At 40.1% G+C, this 25,202-nt stretch overlaps 1 protein-coding gene across 2 annotated transcripts in view; it reads right to left on the minus strand.

The window, feature by feature from the left end:
• Positions 1 to 25,202, minus strand: part of sema3bl (sema domain, immunoglobulin domain (Ig), short basic domain, secreted, (semaphorin) 3bl) — a 67,894-nt gene that overhangs the window by 20,984 nt on the left and 21,708 nt on the right. For both annotated transcript variants that reach the window (XM_041048676.1, XM_041048668.1), the window contains exons 2-4: positions 22,912 to 23,072; positions 15,579 to 15,638; positions 7,416 to 7,535 (exon numbers count right to left, since the gene is read on the minus strand). In XM_041048676.1, the coding sequence (XP_040904610.1) occupies positions 7,416 to 7,535; positions 15,579 to 15,638; positions 22,912 to 23,072 (341 nt within the window). The remainder of the gene's footprint in view (positions 1 to 7,415; positions 7,536 to 15,578; positions 15,639 to 22,911; positions 23,073 to 25,202) is intronic.

Genomic DNA, 25,202 nt, shown 5'->3' on the forward strand with positions numbered 1-25,202 from the left:
AAGGCTTTTTGTTTTTAGCCTTTCTACTCTCACCTCGACGACATCGGTCTCTGACAGAGCCGCCTGGGTGTGATCAACGCAGGTCCAAATGCAGTCGACTTTCCGGGATTAAAAAAGAATGGAAGGCGACAGGACCCACAGTTAAGAGCTTGTGTTTGATTCAAGTCCATATTGGTGATTTAAGTGTCCTTACAGTGAACCCTGTGTGTCAGAGTCTCTGTTCCTGTAATAGACAATGGAGTATTGTCACTGGAAGGGTGAGTCTTCAGCTGAACGGAGATCACAGGGGAAACGATGACATTGAAGTCAGCGGGATAAAAATACTTTAAGAAACACAGTGGACAATGCACACACTCACGCACATTAAGCTTTGTACGTGCATAGACACATATTCACTTGTGTAAAAATACACGCTGAGTAACATGGACGCAGCAAATTGCTACTGTCAGAAACACACCAAAAATTATATATACACTGGCAAATCCAACAGGTCTCAGGAAATAAGGAGAAACAGTTAAAATTTAATTTGATCCACATGTAGCTTTCTGAATGTTCACAAAGAGGTTTGAATGAGTTTTACAGGTGTCAGAGTGAGCATGTACAGCCCACCAGCACACACAATGCACACTCTCACACTTGATTAAATTTCAGATGATGAGGAATATTTAAGAAGTGCTCTGAGTTTTGTCTTGGCCTAATTAAGGAAAAAAAATATATAAAAATGCTTTATTTGTTCCAGCCCTGTGTATCAATGTCCTGTAGCCCTATATTTGATTTGTCATTTTCACTAGATTTGCACATTGTGATTATTTCTTCATTCATTTCAAAGTTGTACCACATGTAATTTTTTTTTCTTTCCAAAATGAGAAATCTGTTTGCAGAGTGCTGTCTACTGACAAATCACTTGCAAGCACAGTGGTTCTCAAACTGTGGGGTGGGTAGGGCATGGAGGACCAGGGGAAAAATATGGATTGAGAATAAGTTGAATCAATATGACTTATGTAGGAAAAATAAACCAGAGAATGCGACCTTTATTTCACTATTGTCATTGTTAATACCTGACAAAAATTGTGGGCTGGAGGGTGTGAACTTTTTTCAGCTTGTGAAGGGGGCCATGCCAGAAAAAGTTTGAGAACCACTCGGCAGATCATAGCTTCTTTATGTCATCGAGATACTGAACACAATTTTCTTTCTTATCATTTTGTAGATGTGTTGTTTCTTCATTTTGTTGCCTAGTCAACCTTTTCCCTTCCTTCTTCCATCTCCTTCATAATTTTCCTTTTCTCCATTTTGAATTTCTTCTCTTATGTGAATGTTTTCTGCTCTCCATATCTTTTCCCGCTGAAGCCTTTTAGTTTCCTCATTAGTCATCCTTAGTCTTTCAGCACCTCCCTGCTCTGTTGTTACCTAAGTTAACGTCACTGCATCTCTGCATTCTCCATCTGAGTGTGTGTGTGTGCGTGTGTGTCTGTGCTATCTCATTACCAGCCGGAGGAATGGTGTGGCAGCCTGTGCAGCTGATTAGAGTGTCAGAGTCACTTTGGCCAAACTCTGCCAAGACAAATACACAAGAGCTGCGATTCACAGAGAAAGAAAGAGAGATCCAGGCCACTTTGTACTCAGCTGTGCCAAGCAAAATACATCAGGACCCCTGCTACAAAACCACTGAGACAAGTGACTACTGACACACACACATACATACATACATACACATTTGCAGCATTTAACTAGTGAGAAACTTCATTAATTTTTCTCATTCATTAACTTCCACCGTGTCAATTATGTAACTTTGCCCTTTTCCAAAATCAAAACCTTCAATTTGACACTTACTCATCTGCCTTAAGATGAGACTCTGTAAACTTTATAAAATAACACCTTTCCTCCTACAAATGAAAAGAAAGAATTCATCAGCAAAAACATTAAGCCCTGCTCAATTTGTTGCACTGCAGGAGTTTTTCTGTGACTGTCCAGCCTTACTTGGTCTGGTATGACCACAAGCCCATAGTTGTCACTTTTGGCCACAGTTGCTGCTACACAGCAAAGTTAGTCACCTCAAGAAGCAACAATCCACCCTAATGCAAATGCAATATTTTGATGTTAGCCCCAAAGAATGAAAGAGCTTCTTTGGACATATTTTCAAACCTACTATTTTACAACCATATATGTACATACAGGGAGAAATCCACTGTTAAGGAGCCACATATGCCAAGTTCTCCACAGACAGCAGCCTGAAAGTAAAAGACCAGAATGCAATACAACCACAAGACAACATTCCATTTTTGTATGAATGAGAAAAAAAAGAAACTTTAATAAAACTAGAAGTTTCTTTTTAGCTTGTTGAAAGGGATTCTATGAAATGAAGGAAATAACTACCAGAAGTAACAGAAGATGAGTTCTAGGCTAGATGCAGTTACATGTAAGTACTTCTGACATGGAATATGGAGTTGGAAGCTGGTACCTTAACAGATTGTCCTTGCCTTTCTGTCTTTGTGAGGACATTTGGACCTCCCCAGTTTAAGAAAAACAAATACAGTGCATGCAGGAGGGACAGAAAGGAGAAAAACAAGATTTCAGTTCAGTTTTAATCATATCATACCACCCAGTAACAAATCTGCTTCTTGGCTGCTGCTGCTGCTATCTCTCTTCCTCTGTCCTACTGAGGTAACCAAAGCAGACATCCACCTTTTGTACTCCTTGCTCCTTCCAGCCTCTCATCATCCTCTGCATCTTTCCTCCCCTCCTGTCCTCCCGCGCTGTTAATGTTTTGATGAAGCACAGGTCGATGATATAAACTGCAGCAAAAATGATCCAGGTCCGGCCCTTTTTTTAAATTTGATGATTTGAATCATCTGTCAGAACTTCCAAGTTTTATCTTTAAATTCTGAAATGTTTTTAAATAGTCCATGTTTTATTATTCAACACTGTACAAAAGTTAACTACACATTTAGCCTAAGGGTCTGGTTTGACAAATGACAAACGTCTAAGAGTCTACAGTTTGAACTTACTTTAAGCATCTCAAGGGCAACTTGGCCAACCAGCAGACCTCATTTGACTTGCTGTTGTACTTGGCCTTTTCCTCACTGTCCAATCAAATAATGACCGGGCTCCCTCTCTCACCACTAACTCTCACTCTCATGAAAACATGGGGATTTTTCTGATTTCATTTGTTTTGATCCTATTTTCACCAGTGTCCTCAGGGACAAAATTCTGAACATTCTTCAGACAAAGAAGACACAGAAATGGACAGAGAGAGTGTGTAAAACAAACTAGAGAGGACAGTGAAAGAAGAAAAAAAACAAGACCATAATAAAAAAGAGAAACAGGGAGAGACCCATAGGAATAAAAAAAGATTAAGAAGTATGATGATCATTACAGAGAATCTCTGATATGAAACGAGTAAAATTACTAGAAATTGAGTGAAAATGACTGAAAAGGCAGAAGCAGTAAAATAATCCTGAAAGAGGTTTCATTCATCTCCAGTTTGTTGGGCTTTGATCCAAAGGCAACATACAACATAAAAGGGTGATTTATGAGCAATTAATATGACATTATGCTTTCAATCTTTTTAGTCCACTTTCTTATCCACATTAATGCTGTACTATTGGCCCTGCTGAAAAGCGTTCTTTCTCTGTGCTTTTTTTCCCTGTTTCCCATGTATCTTGGGACTTCAAGAGGTTGTAATGGAGGTCTGGGGGAAGTGGACGACTCAGCAAGTTGTAGAAAAAAAAAACTGTACTGTTAAGGAAAAGTGGGCTTTTACTGAAAAATTTAGCATTTGAAAAGCTTCAATCTAGAGTATGGCACAGCCGAGGAGGGGAAGGTTCTTTGTGTGTCCTTGTGTGTGTATGTGTGTGTACAGCTTTTGATTGCTTTTTTTTTTTCAGTTCTGTCCGTTGATGTTAGGTGCACATAAAGGTCTGCTTCCCTGCATGTGTGTATCAATCCATGTGTCTATCTACACATTTGTTTTTATATGTTTGTATTTATGTTTTACTGTGCATGTCTTTCATCATGTTTGTGTGTGTTTCTGTCTGTATCTCTGCATATTTATATGTTCAAGTTTGTGTCATTTGTTTTGCTTGACTGTGTGTGTATTCGTGTGTGTGCAAATGTGTGTGTGTGTGGTCTGTATGTCATCGCTATAGTATCGTGGTTTATTTTCACACCTATCACACTGCTTAGGCAGCTGTGTCACTCACCATGGGGGACTCCAGTCTGCGTGTGTGTGTGTAAATCTGAGAGACAGAGGGAGTAAGAAACTCAAAGACTGAAGATGAAGATTATACACTTTTTTGGAAATTAAGATCAAGAACCCCATGTGGTGAGATTTAATCTAAACATTTTTTTTCACCCTCCAAAACCTCTGTCCTCCACAACCTCCCAAAAATATGAAAACTACTCATGCTTCCTTCCAGAGTATGTGTCAATGGATGCTAAATGAATTTCTTTGTTAAATTGTCTGGTTGAAAGCATGAAATATAGTCAGGGTTAGCTAACACTAGAGAACAATAACAGCTTGTCCAGTACTAATAAATTCTGTCATAATATTGTTTTGTATTAGAGGCTGTTTCTTTGATTGAACACAGCTGAACCTACTGCGCACAGTATTTCTTGCAACATTCTTAAGTTCTGGGTGAAATTTGTGACGGCAACACAAGACCGAGACAACGAGATAGAAGTGGCATGAGAAAGACAGAAAGAGTATGTGTATGTCTGCCGCTAACTGAGATGAAACACCTAGGAGTCCAAAGGTCATCCCACCCAGAGTCCAGTCCGAGAGTTCACAGCCTCTGTTCCCTCCAGAGGTCAGACAAACAGTTGAGTGTGTGTTCTCCACCAGTTAACGATTGGTTAAATAAATGGACAGGCTCCCAGTGGTGTCGTCCATTCAGAGAGACACACTGACTACCTGAAAGGACATAGTTGTGGTCTGAGTGATGGTAGGACACACACACACACACACACACAAGCCGGAGGACACCTGGTGTCTTCACATCTGTCAGGACAGCTGAGGTGGTCTGAGTTTTGACACGCATACAGCTGGCACAACCTCTTACCAGTCATTTTACACACGCCTGAGTATGGACATATACACGCACAAACACACTATCTCTCCCTCATAAATGCAAACACATATTCCCCAGAGTATGTCTGGGCTAGCAGGTCCCAGCAGGACTGAAGATTCAAATAGGTGATGTACTTTTCATAATATGTCTGTTATATCCTAAAGAGCAACATAACTTTAAAAATAAGACTTTCCATGGATCCCTTACACCTTCAGCTTTCTCGGTTGTCTCTGACAGCCTGTGGACTGATTTCTATGTAAAGGATTCCTGGAAAATTCAGAGCATGCGACCTTAATGCTCACTCCTGAGTGACTTGCCTCAGTGCTTCCGTTCTGCTTCCCTGCTGTGCCAAGAGTGTGCAACATTAGCTAATGTTAGCTCAGAAACTGAGCTCCACTAATGTCATCAAACAACCGGCAAGCAGCTGGTCCTCTCCTGGACCTTGTAGGCGGTGTCCTGGTCCATATGACCCAGGGGTCAGCGAGAAGCTGAAGTCAGCGAGCAGCTGGACACACCGCCTACAGCACCGAAGACCCCAGGACCAGCGAGCAGCAGGACACCACCTACATCACGTGGTCATTTTTGGTCCAGGTCCTGGCGAAGAGGTCCTGCCAGTCCTCTTTGGTCACGCCTACCGAAGACCCCAGATGATCCTGGGGCCAGCGAGCATCTGGGGTCAGCGAGCAGCAAGACACCGCCTAAAAAACCACTTATCTCCTGAAAATTTAAACTTTTCTAAGTTCTCTGGATGTCATTCCCACAATTTTCTTCCTCCAAAGCATGATAACTTATCAAGTACAAAGAGGCACTTATAGAGGTTGAGAGGTGGTATTGGAGGTAGTGGTTATAGTGAACCACAAAGTGAGCAAGCTAAATGTTCTAAAGCAGTACCTCCACGGACCCTCTGTTGAAGACCTCTGCTTTAAAGGATACCACTGACTTGTTTTTGTATCTCGAGATTTAGTTAACCACACACACACACCACCATATAATGTTCCTGGGCTCAAAGTTATTTCGCATGAGCAAAGGAAGATGTGTGCTGTTTTTCATAAGTCCAAAACCCACACTGACGATGACAGATTGAGAGGGAGGCAGAAAATAGCACCGGGGGAGAACACACACTAAGATGAGCACATAAATCACCAAGAAAAAAGTAACAAAATTCTGCAATGCACCTTTATATGCACACACGCGGCACACAAATTCACGCACGCCTGCACACATACACACACACACTGTTCAGACTAAAAGGTTGGCACTCTCCCACCCCACTGTCTCATTTTCCTTCCTTAGCTCTTTGCCAACATCCAGCTTTCCCCTCTCTTCTTGCCCAGTTCAACCCCCTCCTGCTGGGCCAGGCAGGGCAGCACACTGGGCTGCAATCTGGTCGACTGCTGTGAAACAGTCAGCTACGAGTCTGTCTTAATAGCTCCATTCATTGATTCATGTCTTTTAAATGGCTCCAAGTGTGAGACTCTGTAGAGGGTCCCCCTGAGCTGAGTGGCAGTGTAGAGAGCCAGCCTGTGCAACTGAAAAGACGTATAGATGTCCAAACGGAGCAGCTGAGTAGTGCTATAGAAGGACTAATGGCAGAGCTGCTCGCTGAGGTTTAACCTTGAACCCAAGGGATCTGAGAATAGAGCAAGTCCAGTCTCAGCTGTGTTTCCCTGAAAAAACATCTTGGCATCAACTACATTTGTTCCATTAGCCCAATTTCCACCGCAGGACAGCTTAGATGCCACCAACTGATACTCTATCATCTCATATGTGCAGGAATTCACATGTATAATGATGCAGCAGCATCCTATTTCTATACTGCATGAACAAAGCAGACATTTCTTTATGGCTTGTTCATATACTGTAACCTAGTTAGATCACCGTTCCTTTTTGTAGAATTCTCGTGGGTTAGTACTCAGCTTTCTATTAACCATCAGCTGAGTCCTGCTTTAGTCAGAGCTAATTTATTATCAGTTTGCCTGGTGTTGCAATAACACAATATATTTGATAACATGAAATCACAGGTACAGGTACAGGCATTATGCAATGGACCAGATTAGAATAGTCTTTCTAATGGTGGCACAGTGCATGAGGAGTGAATATAATTAACAGTTTCCAAATATTTCCTTCAGGAAATGGAGAATGAGTTTAGCTGTAGTTCAACATGCATGGAGTAAAATATGGGTCTTACACAACTGTGACGGCTGTATATCACAGAGTTTTCTTCAAAGTGATTGGTATCTTTTGCATGTGGCTGCCAAAACAAAGGAGTTATATGTTTGTGTGTCTGTTGTTGCCCCCCTCTCCCACCACACATTAATGCACATAAAGCTTATCTTCACCCTGACCTACCTCTCCTCTGTGTCCCACGTAGATGAAGGCACACATGGGCTGGAATGCACCAGTGCCACAGGCCAGGAGGTGGGTGCGGTTGTAGGGCTGCAGGAGGCGAACAAAGTTGGCACACTCTGTCTGTAAAACACAGATACACACACAGGTTAAAACCTTACATCTCAGAGAATTATGTGAGAAGGTACGGTGCTTCATGTAATATGGTGCTTTGAGGTAAAATATGATTAATGTTTTGCAGTGTCTGCAGTGAGTTCTTTTCTCACACTACAAAAAGTGAAAAGAATTTATGATGTCCTTGCACTATCTTGAGAATACATTGTTTTGATTTGGGTGTGCTGCAGATTACAAACATGCTTAACAGTCCATTAAAAAACAGGACCATTTTTAAAGTTTCATTTATCAACATATAGCATTACTTCTTAGAGATATTGACACACACTAACACACACACACACACACACACACACACACAATAACAAGGAAGGTTCTTATATAAATTAAATCACACAGTCCAACAGTAACTGTCATCCAAATGCAGATAGGTTGATTTTCAGGGTACTGAACTGAGTAAAAATTATTTCTTAAAAAGGCTTATTGATCCCATATGTTTGTCATGAGGCCAAGAAAAGAGCTTTATTAGATGAAAGGTGATACCCTCAATGTCCCACACTGGATTTCTATCTCTGATTTTTGGATTTCAGCCAAAATGACATGCTGATGTTGTAGGACAAGTTTCATCACATTCAGGTCAAAGGAACTTTGTCATGGCGTTCTGTAAATCATCAGAAATGGCTGGGTGTCAATGTAAACATGTGGTGGATGATTTTGGGGGTGGGGCTATAAGTAAGTTTGTGGAGATAGCAAAGATGTGATAAAGATACTGCTGATGAATATGAATTTAACTTTTGCTCTGTGTGAGAAGCATTAATTGTAAATATAGAAAAAGAAAAAGAAAGACAGGATGGCTCAAGGAGAAAGAAAAAAGGTGCTATTGCTTCTATGGGTACTCAGTTAACTCTGTAACTCCATACAACTGAGACAAGTAAAAAAAGATTCAAGTGGCTTAGGTTTTGGTCATGGAAACTCAAACACACATGTGAGTAAGAACAAAAGACGTGGGGATAGAGGAAACAAGTATCAAGACATTTCTGTACTACACAGAGGTCCAGAGGAAGCAGAGGGCACGACTACTTCCTTCTTCCTGTCTGTAACAACAGCAGCTGACAAAACTGGTGTCAGCTGAGAAGGACAGGCCGGGTGTCATTCTCTCAAGTCAACAAGGTCAAACTCATATCTGCACAATAAGCGTCTGGAGTGTCTCTGTTCAAAAAGTGTGCATGCATGGTGTGTATTCATGCACGAAGACATAAGTGATAAGTTGACCAAAAGACCAAAACCGATCTCAGATGGCACGTGCTAGGCTTTTTTGTATTTTTATAAGCACATGTGTTGTGCATGACTGTGTCTAGTGAATCTGTCATTGGTTTTGGGCCTGCAACCCTCTCAAAGTTGCAGTCAGACACTCAAACATCGTTGATCTTCTCCGTGAGTGCTTTGAGGCGCTGCAGACCTGATGTAAACTATGTCACTGCACTATGAGAAGTAGTTTACATCATCATATGGCCCGTCCCCGCTGGCTTGTTTCTCTACCCAAACAAAACCAGGCCACTAATAAACTAAACAGAAACACATTTGCATTAAGAATGTGTTCAGCAAATCTATATTCAATGCACATGAAAAACAAGCATCTGGGTTTGAAACATGCCTGCATATTTATACAGAGGAGGAGGTTATATCAAAGAGCAATCTTGGCCTGTGTTTTAAAGGATTTCTGGCATGTTGTTTCCCACAGATTATTTATCCCAAATTAATGCTGAATGTCTTCACCCCTGACAAACCACTGCAGAATTTACATCCAGCCTACTGGAATCATCTCCTGGACATAAAACATGAAAGGCTGGACAACACAGTATGTCTTTATCCTCTTACCAAAGATAGAGGAGGCCTACCAAGTGGACTGAGATTGAATACGAGCCTGTCTCTCCTGTGTTTCCGTTCTACTACTTAGGGAGTCATCTTAGAGATCTGTGTGGCCTCAGAGAGCAAAGGGTGGAATGAAATGGTGAAAAGAGAAAATATGTCTCTGTTCTCCCACCCCAGGATTTTGGGTTTTACACATCTGTGTGGTCTTGTCTGAGATTAAGTGGCAGTAAAGGGAGTGGTGTTAAACAAAAAAAATGAAGTGGTTTGATTGTATTTCTTCATCTCACTGGGAGATTTAATGGAAAAGTCTTAAACAGCTAGCCAGAACTGAAAACGGAGAGATTTAATCATCACATAAATAGCCAGGTTCAGGACTATTTGGTGGAAAAAAAAATCTAACAGTGTTCATTTATTAACCTTTTACTATCAAGGGAAGGTTGGCTGACCACAAATACTCTTTCCCAGCAGCATGCTGCTGTCCATCCACACAGTTCAAACTGAAAAACCACAAAAACCACTGTTTTGTGTCTTGGGGGTTAAAAAAGATATGTGTAGAATTTTAAACATGAAATTATTGTTACATTGACTTTGGGAGATATGTATCATTAACATAAATAAACAAGAACACTGCCAAAGCCTTTCTCTGCCTTGACAGTGTGCAATATAAGTATGATTTCCCTAGACAGCACTTCTAAAGCATAAAATAGGAGGGCACTGTGCTTGAATGATGTGTGAAACTGCAAAAGCACATCCAAAATGTCAAACAAAGATCAAACCACTATACTACTCTTTACTAGTGGATGAATTAAACCTTTATTTTACATCTGACCACACAGATGATGACCCGACATCCACTTTGGGCATGTTTTTCAGTACAGGAGCGAAGATAAATGTGTTTCTCATGATATAAAGAAACAGGGTTTATGGTAAAATGTGGTCTTTATTTTGAGAAACCTGAGCAGTAACAGTACCACAGGCTACAAATCATTTTAATCATGGTTTGATTTGTTTATGGTAAGCATAACACACCGTCACAATTTGAAAAATTTGCTGAAGGTTGAGGAAAATGTGTCTCATACTGTTTTGTCTCCAAGTTTGTCCTGGGCAGGCTGAAAATTCTGAACTTTCACCCTCTTTGTCAAGCTGTCACATGCGCATTGCTGATATTTCAGGGAATTTGAAGGAGTTTATGACAAAAAGTTAACAGTTGCCATTTGATGAAATGCTGTGAGGAGACTGGAAAAGCATAGTCAGTTAATTACCCAGTTTTTTTTTTTTTTTTTTAGCAATGTGGAAAATAGAGCACAACGATAGAGCTAACATGGAGGTAACAGCAGTGCTTCAGTGGCCAAACATGTTCTATGATGACTGACCCGGGCAGGGAGCGGCAAGTTTGGACATGGAGAGCAGTTTCCAGTATAAACAGCCAATGTTCAGTGGAGAGAAGTCAAATTCTGTAATACTAACAGGAAATGAGGGCCAACACATTCATGTACACAGGCACGCACACACGCACAAATGTGCGCATGTACAAGACTACAGTCAACAGGACTTCATACACAAACACAGTCACACACAAACATCATGTAGGCAGTTCAAAGCTGGACAGCTGGATGAACTCGCCTGTCCAAGTCTTTGGTCTCAGCAGCTATTTGATCCTTCAAAGAAACCACTTCACTATGTGCTCTTGACCGATTTCGAGACAGGTCTGAAAACATTCAGTCATGGCAAGAAACTCTTGCCAAAGTATGTGAGATAATTTTTCCAAATATCTACCAACCATTCCCAACATGTAACCAATCAAAATTTCATTTTAGGATAGAAAACCACAGTCACCTAACTTGGCCTCCTGGCAGGAGAAATCTGCAACCAACCATTTACCAGCATTTTGGCAGCAAAAAGAGAAAGAGACGGGTAGGGGCAGACCACACTTGGTCTTTGTGTGTCTGGTCACTGCAGCATCTTTTCCTCATTTATTAAAAAAAAAAAAAACAGTAAAGAGCCATGAAGAGGAACTACTGTATCATCCAAAATCTGGAGCTCACATGTCACTGTTAGTCATTTATTACACCATAGTGTAAACAGTAAATTTTCAGACTTAAGAGATTTACAGTTTTTTTCAGCTCAAAATATAAACATGGTTTACCAATGCACAAGTGAATACAGTGACTAAGATGTCTGCTAACTGGCACATGCCGTGTACTAGCCCTGCTTCAGTCCCATCATCTGATTCAAGGAATTATATTGAAGTGCAACAAGGCACAGTACTTCTGCATTTTTATTGATTTGGTTGTGGCCATATTATGCTCTCCCTCCTGCTCTCTCTTTAGCTTTAAATTACACCTGGATCACTTTATTCTCAGTCTGCTCACCTGCAATATGACTTTGTCAACAAGTACCTAAGTTGCAAAACAGGTAGTTTTGAAGTTATTTATTTCACAGTGACCTCAAGAAGTACTTCACTAAACTCGGAAAAAAAAATATCAAAGCCTAGATTGAAAAAAAGTGGAACTAATCACAGCTCTACTGATAAATTCAAACAAAAATTTATCAGTAGAAAAGCAGGACTACTGATACTATCAAGCTTGTCACGGAAGAACAAAGTGCAGAACTGAGCACACAAATTGATTTTTGGAATTTACACAAAGAATCATCCACACATTCACAATGCCTAACTTGTTATAACGGATCCCTGCTCTGTGCTCATAAAGTTTTGTTCCAGCTCAACATGCAAAACAACATAATGTGTCACAATTTCAGCTCCTTAAACATGGAGGAAATTACTGATCTGATAACCAATCCGACTGCAAGCAGAAGACGTGGATAGATGAAGCAGAAAAATGTGTTAACAGGCAAAGCAAGACAGAGCACGCTTGGCTGAAATCACTGAGTGCCTCCCATCTGCCTGTTATTTATTTGCCTGAGCTGTAATTAATGATGGTGAAGGTTATGAGGTTGTGACTCTGGGAGGAAACGCTATCAGTAAAAACATGTTTAAGGTGGTAGACAGTTGTCAGTAGAAGGCTGTGGAGACAGAGACTTTCATGAAAGAGATAACATGGACATCCCTCTCATTTGTTTATCTCTCACTCACTTTTAATGTGAAGGTATGCACATACTGAACGTAGGACAGTGTCACACAAGTGCAGAATTTTGTTTTGCCTGAACGTAATAATTCAGCCAAGACTGATTAAAACTGAAATGTTTTTCTTTTTTTTTTTCCTTAATTCACCTGGAACTCTCTTATATGTCTCTCTCATGTCTTTTCTATTCTTCTATAAACCATGACACACCCACTCACACAAAAGTCCAAAAAAGCAATGTGAGGACCTTTCACCTTTAGACCTCTACCACGTTTTGTCAAACTCAGTTGTGTTTAACAGACACAGACAGCAAACACGAGATGTAACATGTGTCTGTGCATGTGTGTGTGTGTGTGTTTGTGTATGTCTCTTGCTTTGTAGATGCCACAGGATTCAACAGCAATCCATCTAATTTGACACAAAAAACTGTGAAACAGAAAATGAAAGACGTGAAGGAATGCAGAAAGATGTCTGTGGTGTTTAACAAAAAGAGTCAAACATTTCTGTGTTACATTATTTCACACACACAAGGAAACACATGCACACACACTCACACACACACTTTATGACTCCTCTGGCACAAGTTAGGTAGAGTTACACACAGCCTGTTTTAGGACCTGCCTAATAATGCACTGTGACTCTTGCTCTCCACTAAGGACAGTACAGTAGCACACACACACACACACCTAGCGTCATGTGAGCCTCGTGAGCAATGTGCAGAGGAAACACCTAATAAAACTAGTATAAGACACCCAAGACACACCTGCCACTTCAAACACTGAGGACACATACCTACAGACACACTAACACACACACACACACACACACACACACACACACACACACACACACACACACACACACACACACACACACACCTTCTAACCCATTCCAGATGGAGGAGGTGGTCAAACTTCTTGCCATGAGCACAGAAAGATTTATAACTCTTACAACACAGTGTCTTCATTTTGCGCGCGCGTGCGTGTGTGTGTGATGTATGTTTGTGAACTAGTAATTAGTGCCAGTTTATGTATTCTGAGCACCACTAAAGCCACTGAGAGCTTCTTCTCCAACTGGGACCAAATTTAACGATGTCTCAAAACATCAAAGAAAAGAGGCTTCAGTACAAAATCTCTTCTTCTTGCTTCCTGTCTTCCTTTATTTGTTTCTTCCTTTTTCTCTTTCCACCATTCCTTCTTTCTTTTCCTGTATCTTATTTTCTGTCCTTTCTTTATTAGCTGCTTTACTGCACAGTCGTGCCGTGACCTAAATGTTAACATCAGTATGCTGAAATGCCCACAACGACAGTACTAACACATTTAGCAGGTATGGCGTTTACCAATGTTCATCATCTTAGTATAGCGTGTTAACATGCTAACATTTGCTGTTACTGAACACGGTAGTTATACAGGGTTTTAAACCAAAGTATTGATAGATGATGTACTGATGATGGCGCTTGATGAAAGGTGCCAAGTGATTATGATTCATCCTGACGGGAACATGTACAAAATGTTCAATCCGTTCATGACTTCCTGTGAAGACTGCCTGACTGACATTGCTATCCATAAACACTATTAGCACAACTAAAACTCACTCTTTCTGCTGGTTGCATGATCTCCCTAGCTTTATCAGTTCTGTCGTCCATGTTTATGATGCTTGTAAAACCGCCATCATCTCCCCCCTGTCCTCTTTCCATCCCCTTCATCTTCTGTGAAGTTGCTCCTTTAACTGCCTCCAGGTTAACAAATAGAGAGCTGAGCCACTTTGTGAGGAGGTAAACAACTCAAGATGCTGACACATTCTTTGGTGCTGGTTCCATTAATTACGCTATGCTGTTTTTATTTTTTTATGTTGAAACTTTATTCTGAAATGGTTTGTTTCTTGACATTATTTAAGGTGATTGCTTCAGAATCTCCCATTCCCCTCTTTTCTCGTGTTAAAAACATGGTCATAATTAGCTGGACACTGTCCTCCCTTTGTGTTTTTCTCTCCTCTCCTTCTCCTTAATTCCCTCCCGTCCTTCCTCCTTCTGTATTTTGAGTCTTCATTAAGAGATTCAGTCCTACCTCCCGTTCCTCCTTCACAGAACCACTAAAGGTTCACAACTTTGATGCTCTCCTGACCACATCTTTCCCTGCAGTTCTTTGTCTTTATGCTCTCTCTTCATTATGAAAGACCAGCCTTGCACATGGCAACTTTAAATTTTTATTATGATTATTAAATTATCTTCCTAGTGCTGTTGTAGAAAAAAAAAGTTTTCTAGGCTGCTGAGTCATATAATTTACTGTACCTTTTTGGGGATGCTGGGGAGCAGAGACTGGACCAGTTGTTTTAGGGTGGAAAACTGACATGTCAGCACAACACAACATGGTACTTAACAGTCTAAGTATGCTATTTAATGTATTCTTAATACTGTTAGAGGCACATTCTACACCTTCCATCACAAAACGTGCCATTTGGGGTCTGCTGTAAAAAAAAAAAAAAAATCTTAAAATGTCTTTCTATAAGCAGAATCTGAAAAATAAACTGAGATCAGAGCAGAGACTGGCATGGCCACTGGATTTAACTGGTCAGCAGCCAAAATCTCTGAAATCCAACTTGACAGGCCAGAGTTTGGAGGACACAAGTGCCATGGAGAGAGTCGCCTCTCTGTTTTTAACTGGAGGCGTTTGGCCATAAGTACAGAGCTGCTCAACAGCATAGGTCAACTCAGTCACTTAATTTATGGAAAAAGAAAGGTCTGTTGGGTTCATTTTTGGCCAGGTTTTTCTGTCAGAGTTCAAGTTACTGGAAACAGCACTGAGAATCCAAATGCAGACAACAAGACTCAGTTGATAGAATAAAAGGGTTACAAAACAGGCAGGAGGTCAGACCAGAAACACAAACTCAAAAATCAGCAGGTAGACAGGACATTGGCTCCAAGGAACTGGTTACAAAGTACAGATAGAAAACAGGAGACAGGTCAGGCTTCAACAGAAAAGCAACAGAGACTGACTGAAAACTGGCCTCTACCATTTATGCTGTTTTCTGCAAGGCTTATTGGGGATGTTGTTGGAAATGTATTAAAACAAACAAAAGTTAACTGTCAGTGACTTACCTGTTCCTTCCCTGTTTCAATACAGTCCTCTCTGTTGCCAGGTAATGGGGGCCAGTAGATCTATGAAGAACAAGGAAACAGGGAAAGACACAGAAAGAAGAAAAAGAGTGTGATGATTAATGACCACATAACTTAGAAATAAGGCAGACAACCACGTTATTCAGTCATGTTGCAAAATGTAATTGCTTTGTGGGAACCGCACAGACTTCGTGTGACTCTATTAATGCAATCAAAACATAATAATCAGCCCATGTGTCGTTAAATTTGAATTATTTTTTTTGCAAATGTAACTTACATAGCAATTAGAAGCAAATTGAGCAGAGCGGATCCTCCACACATGATGAAGCAGAGGTTTTGGAATGAGGAACCAAAGTGTTTAGGAGTTAACTTTTGGCTTGTAAAACTGAAACCTTGATTGAGACATGACAGACACATTTATCATCCCAGTTAAACAACCAGAAGCCCAAGCCAGTGGATATAAAAGGGTCAGTTAACCCAAATTCCACAAAAACACAGTGTATTCTCTCACTTGCTTCTTGTGGTATCGAGCCAAGCAGCTAATTTTAATTTTATGTGTCCAGATTGTGAGATCACCTGTCCCTGAGATTTCTGCCTCCACCCCAATTCATTGGAGGTCAACAGGATTTATTTTGTGTTGCTCACAGCCTTGAATAAATAACTAAATTTTAAAAAAGTCAACAGCAGTGTGTTCAGAAACAATGTCCTGGTTACTCTGGATAACCCACTGACTTCATAGTCACTAGTTTTCATTGGAACAACTTTCTGCTTAATAGTCTCTGTTAAATATGTGTTATGCAGAGCAGCCGGACATTGTTGTCTTTGAAAACTGATGTTGTTGAATTTTTTGTTGTTCCTCAAAATCCTGGTAAATTGAACCAAAACTATCTGCATGGTTGTATACCGCTGTAGGTAATACATAAAATGTTTTTGTCTTTCATAATTTGGGTTAACTTAACCTTTAACTAGCTTTAAGGAAAAAAAGCTAAATTCAAATGACAGCTAAAATCTACATCAAATATTTGTAAGAAATATTTTTTTCTTCTTATTAAGGATAACATTCTGTTTTCCACTAATGAGATATGGTAATTAGACCACTTTGTAATTAAGATTGATTTGTCCAAATAATCAACCTTTTTTTGCACAGCTGATAAGCCACATGCTCAAACTAATACATATTCTCAGCTGAAATATTCTTTGGGTAACAATCTATAGTACTTGCTTACAATGGATAATATTCCATTATCCAGTAAAAATCTTTGAAATGCCATGAAAGACTTTAAACTGGCTATAGATATTTGGAATAGAAGTTTGCTTTATTAGTCATGTCTCCAGAGACTCATTGCTCTGTCCCCTCCAGTGTCAATCTTCATTTTTGTGCCTAGAAATGAAATTAGAGCTTTGGCTATAAACAAACTAGAAAGCTGAGCTCAACCAGTCTTTCAGAATTTCCTTACAAAACCATCTGGAGCTTCAAAAAAAAGAAAACAAGACATAAATAAATAAAACTCTCTTCAATTTTCAAGTTCTCACAGTATAGATCCAAGACTGCCTGATTAGGAAAGTCCCAAAGTCATTATCTCTATGCAAATCCAATACGGAGATTAAATGAATCTCAGATAAGCATGAAATAAAATTTCACAATGGGACTAGTTTTGACTGTGCTGTCTGCAAATGAAAAATGAAATCCAATTGCCACTGAAGAGGAAAGCCCGAGTCTGTTTCAGTATTGAGCTTCAATGACGTGTGTAATACTGTAGTTTCGTGCAGACTACCAGACGTAGTTTCTCTGAGACAATGAGTCTTTGTCTGTTCCAGTAGGAAACCGGCTTTGTTTTGGCTAACAGGGAGAATAGAAACCAGGGGGAAAACAAAATTGTCCTGACTTGTATTACTCTGTCTGATTGTGTTCAGTGTGTATGGGGAGAATGTGTATGAGTCAGTGGCCTTCATAGCAGCAATAGGGTTGTTAAAGAATATGTGTGAATTGGAACTGATGAAGTGACAGAAACAGATACAGAGACACAATGTGAACTGAGTTGAAAAGATGAGTGAATGTCTGTTTTAGACTTGTTGGCTTACAGCTGAAGCATATTCTGTGTTTTTACGCATCACACCCCAAATATGATATCAGCAATAAAACTTTGAGACAGATTTTATCTTGTCCATCATAAATCTGAAGCCGTCACAGGCAGCACTGGACTCACTGTAAATCACAGTGACTGAAAGCTGGCTCACAGAGATTTAAATTCTCTGACACACAGTCGTCTTAATTTTAAAGTCATGTATGAATAAAGGATGTGACACTGAAGAGCCTGGAACTGCTGTAAGCACATACTTTAACATAGTGGAGTGTAAGCACAGAAACTCAGCCAAATAGTAATTGTGTGTGTGAAAGAAAATACAAATCATTATGATGAAAACTCATACCTACATTCATATCTACTGCACATGCACTCTGTTACAAACATGTGCCCTGCCTCAGTCACATCACATTTGATGCTTTGCACTGGAAAATATTTTCAGAACACATGCAATATATGTTTTCTTTGGGCAGATTCATACAGCACATGTTCCTCCTGATCAGTTTAACTTGGACATCTTTTAATTTGATCGTGATTTTTAATCACAATATAAGAAAATCAACCATAAGAGCACATTGCATTTGATTCACTGTTTTGATTAATGAGATTAAGAAAACCATGTTACTATGGAAACTCGTAGCACCATTGTCCTTCTTGATTGTGAGAAATCTTTCTGTATTTTATCTGATATTAGGAAGACTACTCGTGAGATACTTTTGCAACGCCATAAGAACAATTTGCAGCAAAAGTTTGTTAACAGCTTGGGAAATGCGCTTATTCAGTTTCTTGCCTAGACTTTGATGATAAAATTAATACCACTCTCAAGACACTAGAGTGTTATCAAACTGCTCATCTGACTCTTGACAAGAAAGGAGCGTGTCTTGTGAGGGTCATCACAATTTTATGATAAAAACAAAATCAGATCTAAACAAGCCTGCCTTATAACTGCTGTATCAGTCTTTTATTTGTGAAAACTCTCAGCACAAAATCAACTCCACTCCACTACATTAGACAGACAGCTCCTCCATCACATCATTTGTCACCTGACCTGCTTTTGTCAAAAAGCTGGCTTGCAGTTGTAGGAATCCATTAGACACAACCATTTGTTTCATGCCCGACTGAAATGAATATATAAATTTGGGGAGGTCAAAAGCTTGGCTTGAAGTGGTTTAGACCTCTGGAACAGTTTCTTTGGCATGATGCTGGATTGATATGAATGTGTGCCTGTGGAAACGCCTAGCTCACGTACACAGCCTGACCCAAAGCAGTCCGATAGCACGCCTCAGTGATACTGATATACTGTGAAATCAAGCTCTGCCTAAAATCTGGCTGGTATAATGGTCTGAATCAGTGTGCTGAAATATTCCATCCGTCATCCAAGAATCCTGTTCCTCACACTTTATGGCCGACCTCCACCAGCCATCCGTGTTCCTTCCTCTGTTTAACTGTTTCTTAACACTTCATCACTGTGACTGGGCCTCTTCAAAGTGCTCTTTAATTTCAATCGACCCTCAAACATAATTCACAATTGTTACTTCTTTTATCTTTGAACTTGGAACAGCGTTTGTTTCTGCAGACTGCAAATAATTCTGGACACGGGCTTTCCTTTGACTTCAAACTCACTCTGGTCATAGCTTTCAATCGCCTGTGTGAATAAACTGGCCCTTCAAAAGTGTCATAGCTCCAGACACAATGCATGAAAGGTGAGCCAAAATCCTGGAAAGATAAAAATCATCAAATGACAGAGTCTTTGTTCGTGTGCCAGCAGCCAAACAACATGGAATAGATCAAAATCCTTCAATGTACTTTATAGTTCACAATATACCAAAGTTGAGGAATGAGACGAAGCAACTGCTGAAAATTTGATCATCATACTTACTTTTTGCAATATGGACACAATAACAATTACAAATAAATGCATCACTTATATCATGGTTTTATCAAGATTCCTATTCGCCTTGTGGCCTGAATGTCCCAAAAAATACAGACTTTCCATGTTAACTTTATGTTTTTGTTTATATTGCGTAAGGGACCTGAACTTGCAACTGTTACTTACAAACAGTAAAATAGCCAGGGTATGCCCTGCTGTTTGCACTGTAGCAACATCATGTTGCTGCTCGCTGATGTAAGCAGATGCTTTTCCATTTTCGTCAGCTCAGTTGCAGTTTATGCACAAAACCATCTGTCTTTTTGTCAGCTCAGTGTTTCCAAGCCAAAGCAAAATTTGGCGGTGGCAGAAAGATGGAATCATGGGATGAGTTTATTTTTGAATCAATCTGGATGCAACAAGGCTACGATTGCCTGATTTAAAAATTTGACTGTACCTTTGCACACCGCAATCCTAAAACGAACTCAGAGAAAAAAAAAATATATATATATATAGTCCTAGGAAAGAAGGTTTAAATTTCAACACAACCTCTGCTTTTATCAACATGCCACTTTTTAAATTGTTCTACTTTGAGGCTAACGTTATTGCTCCAGAATGATGCTGCACTAAGTAAGCTCAGCCAGAAGCCATCTCCAATATCACCAAGGAAACACATAAACACAAGATACACTGTGCGTAACCAAACACTGAGCAAAATAAACCAGTTGTTTGACCCTGCTGAAACATGACACAGTCTTTAACACACGGCAAACACTGGAATGTTGCATATACAATAATCAAAGATGATACATCAGATACTAATCTCATCTGTTTATGTTTTAGCAAGGAAAAACTGAATATTTAGTCCATCATTTGAAATATTTACACAGACAAAATCTCTATTTGTTTTAGTTTTTTCTGAGTGATTATCACTAAGTGAATTCTTCCTCTTCCCAGATGATGATTCAGTAGGTGCTGGAATCAGTTTTAAGGCCTGGACAGAAACACACTGCATGCCCTGATATCATGCCATGTGACTTGTTTTCAACTGAAGCCTTGTGTTTAGAATAACATCTTATTCCCTTTTCCTATTTTATTGCACTCTTGGTCAGATTTATAGTGGAAAGAAAGGATGGTAAACAAGTTATTTATGCCACAGAGATATTGTGAGCAGAGTTTGAGTTGGAACACTTCAGGCTAGTGTAACTGATTTCTCAGTGGTTTACAGCTTCATTCTGGTAATGAAAACTGAAAAATGTTTTCTCAAAGTGTACATATTTTATTCAGATGCACAACGAGAAGTGTCAGAATCATTATTTGCTTATCAGTATAGTGCAGATCTTTTAACTTCACACTTTGGTGAATAAGGTGAATAAGCATATTTCCCCAAATGCTGAATTATTCATGTAAAACCTTCAAAATCATATCAGAGGCTCTGATTTTATAAAAGTATGCAAGGATCAGCTGTGGTCCTTATGACTTTTCAACACTGAGGCTGGTTGTCATAGCAACGTTGACTGGTAATCTGTCATGTCCAAGATTGTTTGAATTCATTCAGTTATTCGTTTTCTCCTTCTTTCAGCACTGGTTTGTGGGGTGTTTGGCACATGTGTGTCATCTTGTAAACTATTGTTTGACTGCGCTGCCATCACTGATGGATTTCACAATGGCTCTGGCATTGATACGAGCACAGGCATCAAACCTCAAACAGCTTGGAGCAAACCAGAGTATGACCAAGCTTCGTGTATGATCACTCGCCAAAAAGGCAGTGAGAGGAGGCTGAGCGAGGGATGAAGAGGAATTAAAGGGCGGATAAGGTGGGCGGCATCAGGCTCTGTGTGTGCTTAAATTCCCCATTCACCCATTCAACTCTGTATCCATCTCTTTGACCCAAGTATAGCAGCACAGATACACACACACACACTTATATGCACACACTGCTCTTAGCTAAAGTGGTTGAAGCACCCCCAGGGATTTCTTTTTTTAGAGAGACATATTTTTCTCTCTGCTTACTAGAAGCCTGTTTAATGGAACACAAAATACGCTGGTCGCCCTACTGCTGAAAAGTAATATCTGAATAAATATATGCTGCATATATATCCCAAAACTATTCCTCCACAGATACACACGCAGATGAAATGAAATCCTGTTTTAATTTAAATCTGCTCATTTCCCTGGTGTCGAATCCTTCCAATATAAACTCTGTGAAACCTCATAAGATATAACTCAAAGGTATAATAACTCCCTAACTCCACAAATCACAGCAGATCTCATATCTGTGTCTACTGTTGCACTGACTAAATTACATTAAATATGGATTTCACTGTAATATGAGAGACACATTTTTCCATAATTGTTAACATACTGTATCTGGTCTTCTTGATTTAAACCTTGTGATTCTTCTCAAAATTCATAAATTCCATTTATCAATCAAATACCTAATATTTAGGCTAAAAGAAACAATAGCATGACAGCCTTCTTTCTTTTCCTTCTCTCTCTGTTAGCCAGACTCTCAGAGGTTGATGACAATGAAACTTGATCGTAATTAGTCTGTCATGTCTTTCTGGCAACCAAAAGAAACTGTAACTCTCCCAGCATTAACCACTATGTTTGACAAGCTTTAATGACGAATTCATATACAGATTAAAGGTGACGCAGATGGAAATACAAGGTCTGATTTATGACTAGCTGAACTTTTACAGGTGTTCCTGCACCAGTAAGGGCACGAGATTGTACAAATGTTTTGGCAAAGGACGGAAGACATAAAATTTGATTGACATGCAGGTTTGAAGGCCGCAGTTTGTAGATCAAGAGCCAGAGGTGCAAACAGACATGATAACAGCACATTGTACAGCAATGAGTGTGTGTGAAGGAAAATTATTGGTTGAGAGTAACAAATTTAACCCATGAAACAGCTGTGTAATCCATTCAATGTTAGCTTTACTTCTGAAAACTGAGCTTTATTTTTTTTTTTAATTTAATATTTTCATCAGTTTTCTGAAACTATTTCAGTGATGATGCAATAGCAGTAATATAAAATAAAATGGCTGTTCAGGTTGGCGTCACTGTATTTATGGTTGATTTATGACAAAGAGTGCTTTCACAGATGTTCTGGAAAGAGGGAGCTCGGGAAAAACACAAAATCTTACGCCTATCTCTCTCTCTCTCTCTAGATATATATATCTATATATCATCATTCTACAGATTGAAAGCACTTGCAGAATCACTGTAACTTAAATCAAAATGGAATGTAGACTGCTCAGTAACTAACCTTTTAGCATACATCAATCATCAAAGCACAGTAGAATAAAAAAAATACAACTGAGCTTTGAGTGATATTAGTAACTGTGTTAAGAAATCTCACCTCTTTGGACTCGCTGCTGACAGGACCCAGCATGAGAGAGTACAGGACGTCTTTCCCTCCCAGGAAGAGCCGGTCACGGTACTCATCCAGGAAGACAGCAGTAAGAGAGAGCTGGCCATGATGACCGCTGAAGATAGACGACCTGTTGGTGGACAGCAGATCTGCAGAAAGAGGAGAGAGAAGGATGAGTAATGGCATCTAAAAGTTAACATAAAGGAGAGACTGAAGAAGAGGAGGAGGTGGAGAGACAAAGTAGACACAGACAAAAAAAAAAAAAATCAAATCAACAAGTAAAAGGAAACTGCACACAGCAGGGAAGCATAAAATGGACAAAGGGAAAACAACAACCTAATGGAGGTGTTTGCTCAGCGTGTGTCCACAAAGAGGCCTATGATCAAAGCTTCCAGCAGTTTCCAGTTTCTTAGAAGAGTGAGAACATTTTGTGAGAACATTTCTGCATCCCATACCAAGGGTGTGGATCTAATTAACCTTACTTTGTTGCAGCTGCACCTGCTTGACATCCACTCTCCACACCTGCCCTCCTAGTGCAGTTTACAGGTAAGAATTGGCCAGGGGATATTTACTAGCAGGCTATGATGAAAAGTAGGCAAATTGAACATTTGAGCACCACTATTAATATTTTAATCAAAAACTTTGTCTTCAACCCATATCTCTGCACTCACATGTTCTCATGTTGTCAAACACATATCAAAGTAAGTATTTGAATCCACAGTGATCCTAAACAAGCTGAAAAGCACTACTGATTGACTTTATGAGGGCACATGCACATGGCACACACTCCCATATGAGAGTGTTCAGTGAGAGAGCGGTAGTCCATCTGTACACACCAGGCCACACCTGGCTCTCCTCTATGTTCTGGCAGCAGCTTCAAAGTCAAAAGGTTGATGCAACGACTCTGCAGGAGTGGTAGAGACTGAGTTGAATTCAAGTTCAGCTAGATGTGGGGTGTCCTCCCTATCCTTTACGCACACGCACACACACACACACTTGCATACCCCAGCACATAAATACAACCCCAAGCCCACTGCCTCTCAGTCTCCCACAGCTTCCAAATCCTGCGCGTTCTCACACAAACACCTCTTTATTTCTGCCTCTACTACTTTCTCTTTTCGCCCTGTCTCTTCTTCTCTGTCACCTTGCATCCGTCTCCCCCTCTTTCTCTCTCTCTCTCTCTCTCTCTGTCAAGGTAACAAGACGAGGAGAGAAATGTGTGTGTGTGAGAAGATGTCATTGGTATGCCAAACTCTCAGAAGAGGGGTCATTTGGCTCAGTCGGCTTTCCATCTATCTCTCATCACTCGTCTGTCACGCTCGTTATTCCTCTCTCTTTTTCACTTGGCCCAATACACACACTGACATGCACACGCACACACACACACACACACACACACACACACACACACACACACACACACACACACACACACAGTGAGAAAGTAGCCTCAGTCGCCACTCAGCAAGGGTATTGACTGAGTGAAGCACGGGGGCCCGGTGTACTAGTGACACCTTGTCCATCACTGGGGCCTTGCAGACACACACACACACACACACACAGAGAGAGAGAGAGAGAGAGAGAGAGAGAGAGTTGATCTGTTTTTATTAGAAATCTCAAATTCCAAACTCATAAACTTCCTCACACACCTGCATACTCTACACACAAACATTCAAACACCTTTACCCTAGATCACCCTCATTACCACTGCAGAGGAAACTTTAACAGCGATAGAAGATTTTTAACAGTTTAACACTTTATCATGCTTTCTCTTTACTGCATATATTCCCTAATAGTGCCTTTAAAGCAGCCAAATCAAAACCAGGATGAACAGCAGCTCTGGTGAAACACTGTCCTCTGCTGAGGCCAGCCAACATCCATGCCTGTTAAAGAAAATCCCCTGAAGACAGTGATAAGGGAAGCAGTTTCATGAGAAAGACAGGATATAAAACTTTCAAGCTGCTGGTAAGAGAACTGCAACAAGACACACAAGTAGGAAGGCATCGGGGTATACTGTAGGGAGAGAGGGAGTTAGAGTAAGTTAAAGAAACAAAGATAAAGTTAGAAAGAGAAGGGGTGGATGGGGTGGGCTTTAAACAGATGGTAAGAGTCCGAAAATAATGAGTAGGAAAAGAGACGGGAGGAAACTGCCGCAAGACAGACAGTGAGAGTAGTGATGTCTGATGGATTTATTGGGACTGGCAGGGTAAGCAGAAAAAGACAGGATGAGAGGACGAGGAGAGGAAGAGCTTTAAGCTTTAGATCCGTTTTAAATAAGT

The sequence above is a fragment of the Toxotes jaculatrix genome, chromosome 2 (genome assembly GCF_017976425.1).
Source record: "Toxotes jaculatrix isolate fToxJac2 chromosome 2, fToxJac2.pri, whole genome shotgun sequence".
Classification (NCBI taxonomy): domain Eukaryota; kingdom Metazoa; phylum Chordata; class Actinopteri; family Toxotidae; genus Toxotes; species Toxotes jaculatrix.